The 17,173-nt window shown below is 45.4% G+C and overlaps 1 protein-coding gene across 4 annotated transcripts in view; it reads left to right on the top strand.

The window, feature by feature from the left end:
* The window catches only part of PCNX2 (pecanex 2), a 245,881-nt gene that overhangs the window by 78,145 nt on the left and 150,563 nt on the right, over window positions 1–17,173 (top strand). For all 4 annotated transcript variants that reach the window (XM_045009100.1, XM_045009098.1, XM_045009101.1 and 1 more), the window contains 2 exons: window positions 6,841–6,951; window positions 7,983–8,074. In XM_045009100.1, coding sequence (XP_044865035.1) covers window positions 6,841–6,951; window positions 7,983–8,074 — 203 coding nt within the window. The remainder of the gene's footprint in view (window positions 1–6,840; window positions 6,952–7,982; window positions 8,075–17,173) is intronic.

The following is a 17,173-nucleotide window of genomic DNA, read 5'->3' as shown; positions in this document are numbered from 1 at the left end:
AAAACAGGAAGTGTCACCTGTTTTGCTCGTTCCGGGGTCACTCGCCGGGCTCCCTGTCGGATGCCTTCCTGTATCCCTGGAAGGATCGCCTACTCTACGCCTTCCCTCCGTTCCCGCTCGTTCACCGAGTGCTTCAGAAGCTGCGGAGGGACAGAGCCACCATCATTCTCGTAGCTCCGGCCTGGCCGAGGCAGCATTGGTACTCCCTGCTGCTCGAGCTCTCCGTTTGGGATCCCATCCCCCTTCCGTTGTGGCCGGACCTCATCACCCAGGACTTCGGCAGGCTGCGCCATCCGAGCCTGCAGTCCCTCCATCTTACAGCTTGGTACCTGAGTGGTTGACCCACGCGGAGAGGGGCTGCTCGGCGGCAGTACAGCAAGTCCTGCTTGAGAGCAGAAAGCCTTCCACTCGCTCCACCTATCTGGTGAAATGGAAGCGGTTCGCGCTCTGGTGTGACCAATGAGGCCTCAATCCCTTCGTAGTCCCGGTCCCTACTATCTTGGACTACCTCTGGTACCTTAAGGAGCAAGGTCTTGCGGTCTCCTCCTTGAGGGTTCACCTGGCAGCAGTGTCCGCCTTTCGCCCATCTGTGGAAGGTCGGTCCATCTTCTCCAACCAGATGGTTTCCCGCTTCCTTAAAGGCCTGGACCACTTATACCCGCCGGTCCGGCGTCCTGCTCCGACCTGGGATTTGAACCTCGTGCTAGCCAAGCTGATGGGTCCCCCCTTCGAGCCCTTAGCCAAATGCTCCCTGCTCTACCTCTCCTGGAAGACGGCCTTCCTTGTCGCCATTACATCAGCAAGACGAGTTTCTGAGCTCCGCGCCCTGACAGTTGGTCCGCCATACACCGTCTTCCACGGGGACAAGGTGCAGCTTCGACCTCATCCGGCCTTCCTCCCAAAGGTGGTGTCAGCCTTCCACCTCAATCAGGAGATCTTTCTCCCGGTGTTCTTCCCGAAGCCGCATGCCTCGCCTTGGGAGCAACAGCTGCACACCCTCGACGTTCGCAGGGCGCTCGCTTTCTACATCGAGCGGACTAAACCCTTCTGGCGTTCGCCCCAGCTGTTCGTAGCGGTTGCTGACCGCATGAAGGGCGAGCCGATATCCTCCCAGCGGATTTCCTCTTGGGTCACCGCGTGTATCCGGACCTGCTACGAGCTTGCTCGCGTGCCGCCGTGCCGCCTCACCGCTCACTCCACGAGAGCGCACGCCTCGTCGGCCGCCTTCCTGGCCCATGTCCCCATCCAGGACATCTGTCGAGCGGCCACCTGGTCTTCGGTCCATACCTTCACCTCCCACTACACGTTGGTGCAACAGTCTCGAGACGACGCAGCCTTCGGCTCCGTGGTATTACACTCCGCCACGTCTCACTCCGACCCCACCGCCTAGGTAAGGCTTGGGAATCACCTAACTGGAATGCATAGGAGCAATCACTCGAAGAAGAAAAGACGGTTACTCACCGTAGTAACTGTTGTTCTTCGAGATGTGTTGGTCCTATCCATTCCAGACCCGCCCTCCTTCCCCACTGTCGGAGTAGCCGGCAAGAAGGAACTGAGGAGCGGACGGGCCGGCTGGGGTATATAACAGGCGCCATAGCGGCGCCACTCCAGGGGGCGCCAGCCGGCCCGCCGGAGTTGCTAGGGTAAAAAAGTTCCGAGATGCCGTGCACGCGCGGCGTGCACACCTAACTGGAATGGATAGGAGCAACACATCTCGAAGAACAACAGTTACTACGGTGAGTAACCGTCTTTTCCTACTGGTGTTTTATCCAAAGCCACACTCTTCCGGTAAGGAGCGGAGGTTGCATTCCCTGGATGTCCGCAGGGCCCTAGCCTTTTATGTTGAACGGACAAAGCCGTTTAGACGGTCGACCCAGCTCTTCATTGCGGTGGCAGATAGGATGAAGGGGCTCCCGGTCTCCTCTCAGAGGATCTCTTCGTGGATCGCAGCCTGCATACGGGAATTCTATCGTATAGCCAAAACCCCTATTCCTCCGGTTACGGCCCACTCTACCAGGGCGCAGGCCTCCGCGGCGTTCCTGGCTCAGATCCTGACTCAGGAGATTTGTAGAGCTGCCATGTGGTCCTCCATCCACACGTTCACGTCGCACTATGCCATCACGCACAAGGCTAGGGATGATGCCGCCTTCGGTCGTGCAGTACTCCAGTCAGCAGTGACCTCCGACCCCACCACCTAAAGTTAGGCTTGTGAGTCACCTACTTTGAATGGACGTGAACAACCACTCGAAGAAGAAAAAACGGTTACCCACCTTTTAGTAACTGTTGTTCTTCGAGATGTGTTGTTCATGTCCATTCCAATACCCACCCTCCTGCCCCTCTGTCGGAGTGCCGGCAAGAAGGAACTGAGGGGGTGGAGGGTCAGCGGGCCCCTTTATAGGGCGCCATAGTGGTGCCACTCCAGGGGGTGCCAGGGCTGACCCTACGGACGCTGCTAGGGGAAAATCTTCTGGCTGGCGTGCACGCGGCGCGCACACACCTACTTTGAATGGACATGAACAACACATCTTGAAGAACAACAGTTACTAAAAGGTGGTTAACCGTTTTTTCCTCAGCCAAAGGAATCCCCCTTCCCTCCCCCCATTCTAGAATAAAGCTAGTTAGCTCTCAGTTCCTGCAAACAGACCAGGTATTTGGATTACTAGCCTTTTAATACTAGGTCTTGATAAAATCACATGCTTTATTTTAACCAATTACAAACAAAAATACTTGCACCAAAATTGCCACTGGTTACCATGGTATTTTAAATCAAAATGCATAGCTCCCTCCCAAATATAAACCCCCCATCTTCTATTACTCTATTGGAGGGAGCCTCCAAACTGCATGTGAAAATAGCAGCTCTCAGAGCTGGTGGTGTTGCATGTGCAAACACGCATTACTACTTAAACAAGAAGGTGCTAGGTACTTTTAAGAATGCATTGTACTCCAGCCCTCTCTGGGATTCATAATTCAACTTTATCTGTGTAACTAGCCTTTCTTAATGGTCTGCTCTTCCCAGGAGAAACCAGAAAACTCCTACATCCAGTCCTCTTAAAGGCAAGGGCCTTTTAAACATCCCTTTCCCAGGCTACTCCCTGACACAGGATAAGATTAACATGTTTTAGGATTACTCCAGGGAGTATCAAAGAGGGAGTGAGATGGCAAGATTGCTCTTGTCAGCCAGCCTCCCTCACCCCCTCTCATGCTCACACCCCTTCATTCACACACTCTCCTCTGACACATTGACAGAGAGTTCTATTTCCTGTCCTATTAATTACTCTCCCGCCCCTACCCAGGCTGTTCTTGGGTCACAATAGATAGAGCGTCAAGTATCAGAGGGGTAGCCGTGTTAGTCTGGATCTGTAAAAGCAGCAAAGAGTCTTGTGGCACCTTATAGACTAACAGACATTTTGGAGCATGAGCTTTCGTGGGTGAATACCCACTTCGTCGGATGCACCCACGAAAGCTCATGATCCAAAATGTCTGTTAGTCTATAAGATGCCACAAGACTCTTTGCTGCTTTACTAGATAGAGCAATCATTTAGCCTTCAAACTAGTCGTATCAAGCTAGCTATAAAGTGACCCCCTTGCCTCACAGTGAGGATCTCTTTCTCGTTTCAGTGCCAGGCTTTTGCAAAACCCTCCTTGTGATCACTGAATTTCAAGTGATCTTGAAATGTTTGGTCTGTGAGACCAAAAATCTCTGTGATCAAATGGAGGGCTCCAGATAACTCTAGGTAGTTTGCCATCTTTACCATTGCTTTTCCTCAATAACAATCCAAGAATATGACTAGAAAAAGGAGAGAGGAGAGAAGTAAAGGTAGTGGAGGTTGTAAGCTAGGAATGGGCAAACTTTTTGGCCCGAAGGCCACATTGGGGTTGCACAACTGTATGGATGGCTGGGTAGGGAAGGCTGTGCCTCCCCAAACAGCGTGGCCCCCACCCCCTATCACTTCCCGCTCCCTGACTGCCCCACTCAGAACCCCCAACCCATCCAACCCCCCGCTCCTTGTCTCCTGACCACCCCGTCCCAGGACCCCCGACCCTATCCAACCCCCCTGCTCCCTGTCCCGACTGCCCTGACCCCTATCCACACCCCCGCCCCCCTGACAGTCCCCCCGCCCCTGGGACTCCCACCCCCAATCCAACCACCCTCTGCTCCTCATCCCCTGACCACCCCCTCCTGGGACCCCCTGCCCCTAACTGTCCCCCTGGGATCCCACCTCCTTATCCAGTACCCCTGTCCCCTGATTGCCCTCCCGACCCCTATCCACATCCCTGCCCCCTGACAGACCCCCCGGGACTCCCACTCCCAACCCTCCCTGTTCCCCATCCCCTGACTGCCCCCTCAGAACCTCCGCCCCATCCAGCCGCCCCCTCCTCCCTGACTGCCCCCCAGAAACCCCTACTCCCTTACCCAACCCCACCACTCTCCGCCCCTTAGCAGGAGCTTGCAGCCGCAACACCCGGCCAGAGCCAGCTGCGCTCCCCACGCTGCCCAGCAGGAGTGGTGGGCCAGAGTGTGGCCCGTGTGGCAGCATGGCTGTGGGGGAGAGGGAACAGCGGGGGAGGGGCCTGGGACTAGGCTCCCTGGCCGGGAGCTCAGGGTCCAGGCAGGACAGTCCCGTGGGCCGCAGTTTGCCCACGTCTGTTGTAAGCACTTTCAATGGCATTTACAAGCAAGAGATGGAGAACTTTTATGCATATGCAATTTTTGTTAGTGCTAGGATACCCCGGTGATGGGCACATTATAAATACCAGCATAGGTGTTCAGTTCATTGAGCTGTGTCACACCAACCCTAAAGCACTTATACTTTTTCTCTGAGGGGTAGCTGTGTTTGTCTGTATGGTTAGTCTTTAAGGTGCCACCACTTTCCTCGTTGGTTTTTATACTTTTTTTGCGTCCAACCCCTGAGCTTGTCCTGTCTCTTCTGTGTTTGAATTCTTCAGCAGGAGTTACCAAACTAGATACTTGTAGAATAATATGATAGGTGAAGAAGCACTAATATATGCAGTCAGATCTAACGGAGCATATTGCTGTATTATTTTAACCCAGCAAGATACATTAGCAGGAAGGACTGTAAGTAAAATGGGATAATTGGAATATAGCAAAGAAAACAAATATCATTGGTAATGTTTGTTTTTGTTTTAAAAGTCAGTATGGAAATAAGAGAAACATCAGCAGTTTATTGCATTTAAGTATTATTGGGGCAAATAAGAAAAAAATGCAGACAGCCCAGCATGTATAACTAATAAATACATGCTTGTTCACAGGGAGAATTGCCAGGAACAGCAGAACATTTTTTCTGTGAGAAATGGGGCAAACGATCCATGCAATTTGCAACACAATTTTTCACAGTTTCCCAATGGCCCTGTTAACATAACTATCAGATTGGTTTTTCTTTGACTAAAACTGTAACCTGCCATGTGTTGCCCCTCTCCTTTTTAACATGGACTACAGATCATATTTTCCTTAGTTCCTTATGATACAGTTTCAATTTGACTCGTGTTGGCAGCAATTCATGCGCTGCTCTTTTGCCATACGTTCTCCTTTTATTTCCCCAGGTCTTACCAAGAAAATCTCTTCTTCAGAATCTGCTTATCTCATATTTTTTTTAACATACTGTTATTTCTATCTTGTTTCTTTCCCCCTCATTTTGTTTGTTCTGCAGCACTCTGAATACTTCATTTCTTGCTTGTCTAAATTTACTATGCCACCTGCATATGTCTGGTTTCAGCTTCCCTCATCACTGATTATCTTCACCCATCCCAGTGTTGTTGCTTACACAGGGCTCGATCGTGCAAGGTGCTGAGAATTCAGGCTAGGATCCAGCACAGTGTTTAAGCATGTGATTAAATTTAACCATATGAATAGTCCCATTGAAGTTAGTAAGACTGTTCATCTGCTTAAAGTTAAGCATGTGCTTAAATGCTTTGCTAGATCATGGCCAGCATGCTCTGTACCTTGCAGGATTGAGCCCACAGAGACAGCAGCGATGTGATCAGAACACAAAACAGGAAGCACAGACCCTGCTTCCTTTGACCGTGGGAAAGTCACTTAAAGTGAGGGACTGCTCTGAAAAGTGGCTATGTATAAATGGCACCTTCTTACTCAATAGATCACCTTGCCTTTGAATATTTTTTTTTACAATTTAAATAAGTTTCTGTTTTTTAATTCTGGCCGTTCTGCAGAGTCAAGGCAGCTATGAGAGAGTGAGCTGGATTCTGTTCTTGCTCAGACATCATCAGCAGAACTGGTAACTAACTTCCAGTTGCAGAATCTTTGATGATGATGTATGTATTAGCCAGAGCCCAGTAATTCCAGGTTGAGTTTGCAGAGCCCTCAAGTTAGGAAAAAATGTTTTTTACTTTTAAACTGAACAGAATTGATTTTAAAAGTGGTTGATAAATGGTGAATAGAGACTACATTATGCCATTTTTCCCCTGGTCACTTTTCAAAGTAGAACTGAACTTTAACCCTTTGTGTATTAGTTTATCTATCTGTAAAATAGGAAATAATGTTTACCTCAGACGGTTGTGAGAAATAATGTCGATAAAGTGCTTTGGAGGATAAATAGGTTTGTATGAATTCTTCATAGCTAGCGCTACCTATTATTGCTTTTAGAGAAACATTAAATATTAATAATAATTTTAAATAACAATGAAATGCCTGCAAAATGTAACCATTGTTCCTAATATCAAAATCTGTGCAGAAAGCATTACAATATAATGGAAAAGTAGCTTATCCCAGTTTGAGGCAACTTCTCTCTGTTTTTCATACAAATATGTTCAGTTATTGTGACATTCAAATATGTACTAACATACATCTTGTTTTAATTTCAGTGTTTTTGTATTGCTTCCCTGCAATTTCTCTTCTTGGCCTTTTCCCTCAAATCAACACCTTCTGTATATATCTCTTGGAACAAATAGACATGTTACTTTTTGGTGGTTCTGGTAAGTAGTTTATTGTAGCCTGAGCTCATCTGTTCATGCCCACAGCCATAAATTAAGCTGGGTTGTACTGCACATTTTGAGGCCTCATTCACACTACAATTGAAATGGTGCTAGTGGCAGTCACGCAGTTACACACGGTTTCTTGCATATGGACAAGGATTTTTTCTGACAACAGCAGTACTTAAACTGTGTGCTAGACTATGAATCCCCCCACAGAAATATTTTTAGCATATCTAACATGATCCTTGGTAAAACTTAAATCCTTTTCCACATGAAGGAAAACATGTTAGAAGCATGGTGATTTGTGTCATCATTTCAAGCACAGTATGGATAAGCCCAAAAAGAGAAAGGGACTATTTAGTAGTCCCCCCCTCCTTCCCCCTGGCTCAAATAAGAAAAAAAAATCATATGGCTAAAACTACCATATGCATCTGGGGTAGCTTTTTCTTAACTTCTTGACTCTTGAATAATGTAGCAGACCTGAGGACAAAACATGTTGGGTAAAACCCCAACCCCACCAAAGTCAAGTGAAGTTTTGCTCTGACTTCCATGGAACCAGAATTTCAGCCGGTGAGAGTGCTACCAAATTTGCTGACTACCCCCCCCCCCTTCATTTTGTTTTTTGTTTCAGAGGAATGCTGCAATGGAATTTAGCAGTATAAGAGTTAAAGCATTTTAAAGCAGCATCCTTCCTTTTCTCCTCTTCAAAAATGAAAAAAGGATAGGCAGCAACATTTTGTCAGGGCATACAAATATAAAAAATGATAGATCTTTAGGGTGAAATCCTAGTCCCACTCACATCAATGGCAAAACTTCCATTGATTTAGTGAGGCCAGAATTTCACCCTTAAGTCTCTTGAGGAGCTTGTTTAACTGATCAAAATATTGAAGGCTTTCTTTATACAAAGAAAGAGGATAACACTGTGATACAAGATTTCTATTAATTAAATTCTGGTTGAGCAAATCCTTTTTTGTTTTGGTTGCAACTTGTTTCATCTAGAAAGTAACAAACTTTTGATGTCTGCATTTCAGCTGCTGCTGGATTGATATCTGCCCTCTACAGTATTTCTCGAAGCTTTGTAGTTGTGATTGTACTGCACGCTTTTTGCTTCAATGCAGTGAAGGTAAGTGGGAATAACTGCAGTGGCAAAATGGACTATCCATGCTTCAGGAGATACTCTAGTTTAGTGAGTGGCTTTAGTTCTAATTTGTCGTGCATCCATTTTATCAATTCTTATTTCCCAAAATAACTTAAAGCTTGGCTCATAAATGTACGTCTTATAAACTACTCTATAATATTTAGAAATCTAAGTGAAATACTGGCGTAAATGTTAACCTAACACCCATGACTTCATGGAACACTGGAGTCTGGCCATCCTACCTGAAATTGTTGCATTGTGTTTTCACTACAAAGGGCCAAAAGCAGCTGTGGTATAAATAGGCACCGACTTCAGTGCGAGTTATCCTGATCATGCCCATGCTGAATTTGGTCCAAATTCTTAACAAAGACTCTGCTTTCTTTAAAACAAAACAAAACGGCACGTGCACCACCACCACCCCCAAGCAACTTCCCTCCCCCCTTTTTTAAATTACAACAGCATGCAATACAGTTGCTCTAATTTTGAGCTTGTTATATTTTCTACAGAACATTGTTAGGCTACATGTACTCTGCAAAAACCACAAAATAAAACTGATGGCAGCGAGTCTCAAAGCCTGGGTCATCTGGCTAAGGCTCACAGGGCTCAAAAAAGCAGTGTCAGCGTTCCTGCTTGGGCTGCAGCCTGGGCTCTGAAACTCTCCCCTCTCCGTGCATTTCAGAGCCTGAACTCTAGCCCAAGTGGGAATGTCTATACTGCTATTTGGAGCCCTATTGCATGAGCCCGAACACTGAGACTCTGTAATTGGTGTTTTTTCTGTGGTGTAGATGTACTCATAATTATGGTGGCTACTAACACTATACTATCAGAGGGGTAGCCATGTTAGTCTGGATCTGTAAAAGCAGCAGAGTCCTGTGGCACCTTATAGACTAACAGACATATTGGAGCATGAGCTTTCGTGCTCCAATACTCACCGTATTCACCCACGAAAGCTCATGCTCCAATACGTCTGTTAGTCTATAAGGTGCCACAGGACTCTTTGCAGCTAACACTATACTGTAATTAGAATCTGTCTACATTTCCATTGTTAAACCGGTTTTTTTTTGTTTTGTTTTTTTGGGGGGGGGGGTGGGGGGGGTTAGTATTGAGCCCTAAAAGTATGGTCCATATTGAAATTTGGCCTACAAGGTCTAGAGTAAAAATGAATTTATATAGACTATATATAATTTCTCTAATACCACACAGCCCCTGTCCTTCTCATTTGGCAATGCTTTCTTTGCAGAAATAGAGGAAAATAGGTGTTTTAATTTTTGTTGTAATTTTGTGCTTGGTATAATTCAAATTTTTTATGATCAGATTGTGTGTGTCCTCTGTAATTTTTGGTGTGTCATTTAAACAAACTTTGGAGGTGAAATCCTGGTTCCTTTTAAGTCAGTGGTAAAATTCTGGTTGACCTCAAGATTTCACCCTAGATCTCGTGAGATTAAAAACAAACTATTTTTCCTTAATGTTTTTATAGTACTATATAGCAGGCTCCGTACCTGATTATTGCACCTGTAAAATAACCGTGGAGTGGTGCTTCAAAGATGTAGGAAGGTGTGAGATACATCTTCAAGCAGCTCTCAGCATCCTTCTAGGCCAGAGGTTTTCAACCAGGGGGTCCATGGCTCTTCTGGAGTGGGGAGGGGCGGAGCGTGACAAGGTTTCAAGGGGTTCACCAAAATAAACTAGAGAGCAGAGCTGATGTCATTAGGGGCCCATGGCAGAAAGTTGAAGCCCGAGCCCCGCCTCCTGGGGCTGAAGCCAAAGCCCAAGCAACTTAGTTTCATGGGGCCCCATGTGGTGTGGGGCGCCAGGCAATTGCTCTGCTTGCTACCCCCTAATGCTGGCCATGGCGTTTAATCTACTGGATGTGCAGAAAAACAGTTGTTGTGGCACAGGTGGGCCACAGAGTTTTTATAGCATGTGTGTGGGGGAGGCTCAGAAAGCAAAAGTTTGAGAACCCCTGTGCTAGGCAATAGTGATTCTACTACTGAAAAATCTGAGGGTATGTCTACCCTACAGCGGCGCAGCAATGATGCTGCAGGTATGCTGCTGTAGTGTAGATGCTTCCTACGTCAACAGTAGGGGTTTTCCCATCAATTTAGGTAATCCACCTCTCTGAGAAGGTGGTAGCATCTACAGTGGCGGTTAGGTCGACCTAACTACATCACACAAGGGGTGAAATTTTTCACAGCCCTGAACAATGTAGCTCGATGGACCTATGTTTTAGGTGTAGATGGGGCTTTTGTCCCTGTCCCCCCCAAGTATGTGTAAATGAAGGGTGAAATCATGCGCATTCCAAAACAGCAAAAGGAGAGTCATGTTGACGGAAAGTCTAGCAGCCCATACAGAAGACTTAAGGAACTTTCAAAGGTGTTGTTAATCAGTGAACACGTGCAATTAAAGTATGTTGCAGTGCCCCACTTAAAATGTTAGCCTACAGGTACTGCTGTCCCCAGTCCTCTATTGTATTGATTATAGTAATATTGCTTTCACCTGGCCCACTTCCATGATGCTAGAAAACTTTCCCAATCCCTGGCACAAGTTCTCTGCATCACTGTCACCAGTTCTCAACTCTATGAATGGGTCTGGAACTGGCAGTTGGGAGGAGGGTTGGGTCAGAGCCATGTGTGGAGAGAGGATTTTGAGGCGCCAATTAGTAGGAAACGGGTCATATGTGGAGGGGCACTTTTGGGGATGGAAGTTGTAGGTGTCTGGGAAAGGGTCGGGTCTCCTATGAAGATGGAAAAGGAAGGATCGGTAGGGAAGGGGAGAGTCAGGGAGGTTGTGAGATGAAGAGTTTAAAAATAGCTTTTGTAAATAGCATTAGGGAAAAACCTTTTAAAATATTTTCCCGTTTATACAACTCTTTCTATTTCAGCATATTAGTTTAAATTACAACATGCAGGTGGCTTTGCAGATAAGCAATCTTGCCCAGGGGTTAGACTTCAAACTGCTTAGAAATATGCTTATAATGCTACCCTGAAGTTGGAGAGTGCTGTGAAAGATTTACAAGATATCTGCTGTAAATTACCCATGTTAAGTGCAGACTTTCTCTTCACACAGAAAAATTATACCTAATTTGAATTTTTATTGTACTGTTTTCCTGAAGATATTTATAAGCAGGATAATTTAAAGCATATAGAGATAATTCCACTTGCTTTGGCTCATAACTTTAGTCCACTAGGGTTTTAAAAGTCTCATACATCTTTCCTTTACACAACATGAAAGGAGCACTGGCATAAACTTCCCTTGTTCCCAAGTCTCACCTAAATCATTTTGTCTCTTTATGCAATTACCTAGACTATTGTAAGGGAATAATTCTTCCACTCTTATTCATGAGTAGTACCTGACACTCTGAGTAACCCCATTGACTTCAGTGAGACTATTTGTGGAGGAAGGGTACTAATTCAACTTAAGGGAGGGCAGCAGAATGTGGTCCTAAATAGTGACCGTTGTGAAATGTGTGCTTATGCCTATGTCAGAAACAAAGTAGTATTTCTTTACAGGTAGTGGACTTGATTCTTGAGTCATACTGAAATCATTGTTATAACGGTGCACACTCACCTCTTGTGAGCGCCTCATGATCTGGGTGCAAACCTGCACTCTCTCTGTTCAAGGGGCTCCCTGTCGGCTGTTGCCATCATCAGGTGGGTCTTCAGTGGCTCATCCCTCCGGCTAAGTCACACAGTCAAACATATGAATGAACAAACAGGGCCTGTCGCTGTGCCCTTGGTAATGTCTGCAGCCCTGTCTCTGGGCTCAGTTCTCAGCCCCTTCTGGGCTAGTTTTAAGCCTGCCCCTGACCTGTTATATAGCAGTGCCCCAGGGCTTCCTTTCTGGAGACTCTTTAAGTCCTGTCCTTAACTTGGACTTCTAAATGAAACTTGTCCCCTTATCAGGGCTTTGGCAACTCTGCCAGTGAGCAGCGGCGGGACCCAGGCCTGCCCATTACTCTGGATCCCAACCCAGGGACTTTATAAATAGCAACCTATGCTGCTTCCTTTAATACTGTAGTTGCTGTTGCTATTCCCTGGGCCACTTCCCATGTAGCCCCTTACCTCAGGGATGAAGTTCTCTGTCTGTTCCCTGCTTGAGCAGGGTCTCTCCGAGGCCGCCTCGCCTGGAGAGTTTCACAGCCTTCCAAATCCTCATCACCCTTCTGGTCCCAGCCAGCAACTGATCTGCTCAGAACCAACATCTCCTTTTAACTGGGCCTGCTGCACTCTGATGAACTGCTTCCCTGCAGCCTTTCTAGGCAGGCTGAGAGGACCAACTTTCACGTCTCCTTTTCAGGGATGTGGTGTGGTAAGACCGCGAGGCCTTCAGCAGGGGGCCTCAAAGGGCCTGGTACACTCCATCACAATTGTACACTAGAGATTGCAGCTCAGGCACCATAGAGTCTGGTTCATTAAGCTCTAGTTCCCAATGAATGGGGGAAAGTGATATTATTACGCATGTGGTAATCACAAATACAGAAATTATGAAATCCAAACTTGTCAGGCTTCAAAGCTACTATCTATTTATATTAAGGTAGTGCCTAGGAAACCACACTGAGGATCAAGGCCCCATTGTGCTAGGTACTGTGCATACCAATTACAAAGAAGACAGTGTGTGCCTCGGAACTTCATGTGGAACAAGATGCAACAAATGAATGACACAGATAGTTGGGGTGTATTTATCTTATACCCTGTATGTGCTATGGCATGTGGCTAAGGAATTATAGTACATTTGATTTGACGGGACATATGGGTAGTGATGATTGGGAGTGCAAAGTAAGGAACAGAGCAGCTAGCAGAAGCAGAAACGACAGTTCACCACTGGTTTAACCAATGCCAGAGTTCAAAATTCACTTTTTTTTTTTTGGTCTCTTTTTATTTTTATTCAAATTTGTCAGAAGCAACAGAAAAAAACGCACATTGGGTATTTTTAATATACTGTGGAGATAAAGAAATACATCAGCCAAAAAGATATAGGATTGGAAAACATGATAGCTTGACCCAGAAACAGAAATTATGAGCAGACAAAACATATTGCTTGTCTGAAACTTAAATCCATCAAATCTATACCTGTTTATTGGCAGGACGTCTTATATCTCAGCAGGTGTAAGCAGCAATGTTCTATTTCCTGAACTAAATTGAAGAACAGATATGTATCCTAGTGGCTTTCACTGTTTTCATTGGCAGATTATTGCTCATGCCAAACACTCAGATGGAAAAAGACCTTCTAGTGATATCAGACTTGAACCTCTCCTTCCTTAAAAGCTTCTTGTGTCCTTATGTTTTTGTAGAATGAATAGCTTCAGCCTTATTTCCCCCTTTAGGTATTTGCATAAACAGACTTTTTCTGGCCCTTCTTTAAAAATTAAAGTATGGATATACTTTTAAAATATGAAAACTCCCAAATTGGAAATATTTTTAAATAAAATTGATATTTTAATTAGATTGATTATGACACTGTTCATCTTTTCCTTAGTGCCTTGGTTTGAAGGATGAACAGTGAGTACTAGAATAAACTAATACGGGATATGCAAGTGTGAGAAATTGTGAAGAAAGTAGGTTGAGGAGGCTTTGTTAGACTGTTTCAGTTTAGAGAGTAATCAAAGGATTAGAAAGGTGATCAAACAAAGGAATTAGAGATGTGAGGTTGGTTAGCAATAATCTACTACTAGGTTAAGTTAGTTCTCATGCTGTCAGTTGGACAATGTACAGCCCTCAGAACACGTTATGTGACTTTACGATCTGTCCTGAGCCAAATCCAGCATGTTATGGGGTAAGATAGCTGTGAGGGACAGGTGTTTGTCCAGCCCTTGTGGTTTAGGCCTTCCAGGGGGCTCTTTGCCATCCTGCTTTCATTGGGTCATAGTTGAAGGTGATTTTTCAGGGAGTTTGGTAGGCATTTAAGCAGATAATCATACTACCTTCGAGAGCATTGACCAACTGTTTGAGAGACCGGGACTTGTTTAGTTAGAAAATGGATCTATTCATTTGATTTGAATTCATACCATTTGATGTTTTCAATCATTCAGAGATGCTTCCTCTCAGTGGGGTCCAGTGTCTTTTCAGTCTTGATAGAGAAAGGCCATGTTTCAGTCCCATAGGTCAGAATACTGACCATCGAAGTCTCTCTGCTTATCAGTGATAACTAATAGAAATTAAATGGATTTATGGAAAATAGATCTTGTCAAACTAACTTGATATTTTTTAATGATATTACAGGTTTGGTTGATAAAGGTTATAGAGTTGACATAACACATACAGACTTCTGTAACAGAGAAATCTTCGGTGAGCTTAAACACAAAAAGGAAGCTTACAATAAGTGGAAACTTGGACAAATGACTAGGGAGGAGTATAAAAATATTGCTCAAGCATGCAGGGGGGTAATCAGGAAGGCCAAATCACAACTGGAGTTGCAGCTAGCAAGAGATATAAAGGGTAATAAGAAGGGTTTCTACAGGTATGTTAGCAACAAGAAGAAGGTCAGGAGAAGAGTGGGACCCTTCCTGAATGAGGGAGGCAACCTCGTGACAGATGATGTGGAAAAAGCTGAAGTACTCAATGCTTTTTTTTGCCTCGGTATTCAGAGACGAGATCAGCTCCAAGACTGCTGTACTGTGCAGCACAGTATGGGGAGGTGGTGAGCAACCCTTAGGGATGAAAGAACAGGTTAAGGACTATTTAGAAAAGCTGGATATGCACAAGTCCATGGGACGGACCTAATGCATCCGAGGGTGCTGAGGGAGTTGGCTGATGTGATTGCAGAGCCATTGGCCATTATCTTTGAAAACTCGTGGCGATCGGGGGAGGTCCTGGAAGATTGGAAAAAGACAAATATAGTGACCATCTTTAAAAAAAGGAAGGAGGAGAATCCAGGGTATTACAGGCTGGTCAGCCTCACCTCAGTCCCTGGACAAATCATGGAGCAGGTCCTCAAGGAATCAATTTTGAAGCACTTGGAGGAGAGGAAGGTAATCAGGGACAGTCAGCATGGATTCTCCCAGGGCAAGTCATGCCTGACCAACCTGATTGCCTTCTATGATAAGATAACTGGCTAAGCGTCAGTTCTGCAGAAAAGGACCTGGGGATTACAGTGGATGAGAAGCTAGATATGACTCAACAGTGTGACCTTGTTGCCACGAAGGCTAACAGCATATTGGACTGCATTAGTAGAAGCATTGCCAGCAGATAGAGGGAAGTGATTATTACCCTTTATTCGGCACTGGTGAGGCCACATCTGGAGTATTGCATCCAGTTTTGGGCCCCCCACTACAGAAAGGATGTGGATAAATTGGAGAGAATCCAGTGGAGGGCAATGAAAATGATTAGGGGGCTAGGGCACATGACTTACGAGTTGAGGCTGAGGGAATTGGGCTTATTTAGTCTGCAGAAGAATAGAGTGGGGGTGGGAGGGATTTGATAGCAGCCTTCAACTACCTGAAGGGGGTTCCAAAGAGGATGGAGCTAGGCTGTTCTCAGTGGTGGCAGATGACAGAACAAGGAGCAATGGTCTCAAGTTGCAGTGGGGAAGGTCTAGGTTGGATATTAGGAGAAGCTATTTTACTAGGAGGGTGGTGAAGCACTGGAATGGGTTACCTAGGGAGGTGGTGGAATCTTCATCCTTAATGGTTTTTAAGGCTCAGCTTGACAAAGCCTTGGCTGGGATGATTTAGTTGGTGTTGGTCCTGTTTTGAGCAGGGGGTTGGACTAGATGACCTCCTGAGGTCTCTTTCAACCCTAATCTTCTGTGATTGTCTGAGGGTGTTTGACTTGGTACCACATAACATTTTGATTTAAAAACTAGAATAGTATAAAATTCAAATGGCGCACATTAAATGGATTAAAACTGGCTAACTGATAACGCTCAAAATGTAGTTGTGAGGAATAGTAATCAAGCAGGTGTATTTCCAGTGGGGTCCCAGAGGGATCGGTTCTTGGCACGGCTGTTTAACACTTTTGTCAATTACCTGGAAGAAAACATAAACTCATCACTGATAAAGTTTGTAGATGACACAAAAATTGCAGGAGAGATAAATTATGAAGAGGACAGGTTACTGTTTGAGTAATCTTCTTGGTAATAGGTAATAATTGGAGAGATACCAATCTCTTAGAACTGGAAGGGACCTTGAAAGGTCATCGAGTCCAGCCCCCTGCCTTCACTAGCAGGACCAATTTTTGCCTCAGATCCCTAAGTGACTCCCTCAAGGATTGAACTCACAACCCTGGGTTTAGCAGGCCAGTGCTCAAACCACTGAGCTATCCCTCACAAATGAACAATATGTGTTTTAAAGCAACTAAATATAAATGTGTAAATTTAGGAACAAAGAATGTAGGCCATACTTACAGGAGGGGGGCTCTGTCCTGGGAAGTAGTGACTCTGAAAAAGATGTGGGGGTCTTTGTGGATAATCAGCTGAACATGATCTGCCAAAGTGATGCTGTGGCCAAAAGAGTTAATATAATCCTGGGATTCATAAACAGGGGAATCTTGAGTAAGTGTAGAGAGGTTCTTTTTACTCTGTATTTGGCACTGGTGCGACCACTGTTGGAATACCGTGTCCAGTTCTGGCATGCACAGTTCAAGAAGGATGTTGATAAATTGGAGAGGGTTCAGAGAAGAGCCACTCAGAATGATTAGATAGGGATAGATAATAAGCTCTGTGTTGTTCATTCCCTTTGAAGCATCTGGCATTGGCCACTGTCAGAAGACAGCATACTATGCTAGATGGACCATTGGTCTCCCCATTATGTCCATTCTTCCCACAGTTCCCATTGGCCGGGAATGGTGAACTGCGGCCACTGGGAGCTGCGGGCAGCCGTGCCTGCAGATGGTCAATGTAAACAAACTCTTGCGGCCTGCCAGCGGAATACCCTGACGGGTTGCCGTTTGCCCACCACTGCCTTATAGTGATAGACTGAAAGCGCTCAATCTATTTAGCTTAACAAAGAGAAGGTTAAGGAGTGACTTGGTTATACTGTATAAGTATCTACATGGGGACAAATATTTAATAATGGGCTCTTCAGTCTAGCAGAAAAAGGCATAACACGATCCAATGGCTAGAAGTTGACACTAGATAAATTCAGACTGG

Source organism: Mauremys mutica, chromosome 3, assembly GCF_020497125.1.
Source record: "Mauremys mutica isolate MM-2020 ecotype Southern chromosome 3, ASM2049712v1, whole genome shotgun sequence".
NCBI classification, from domain to species: Eukaryota; Metazoa; Chordata; order Testudines; family Geoemydidae; genus Mauremys; species Mauremys mutica.
The sequence above is the reverse complement of the archived record's forward strand: the minus strand, read 5'-3'. Positions and strand labels throughout refer to the sequence as shown.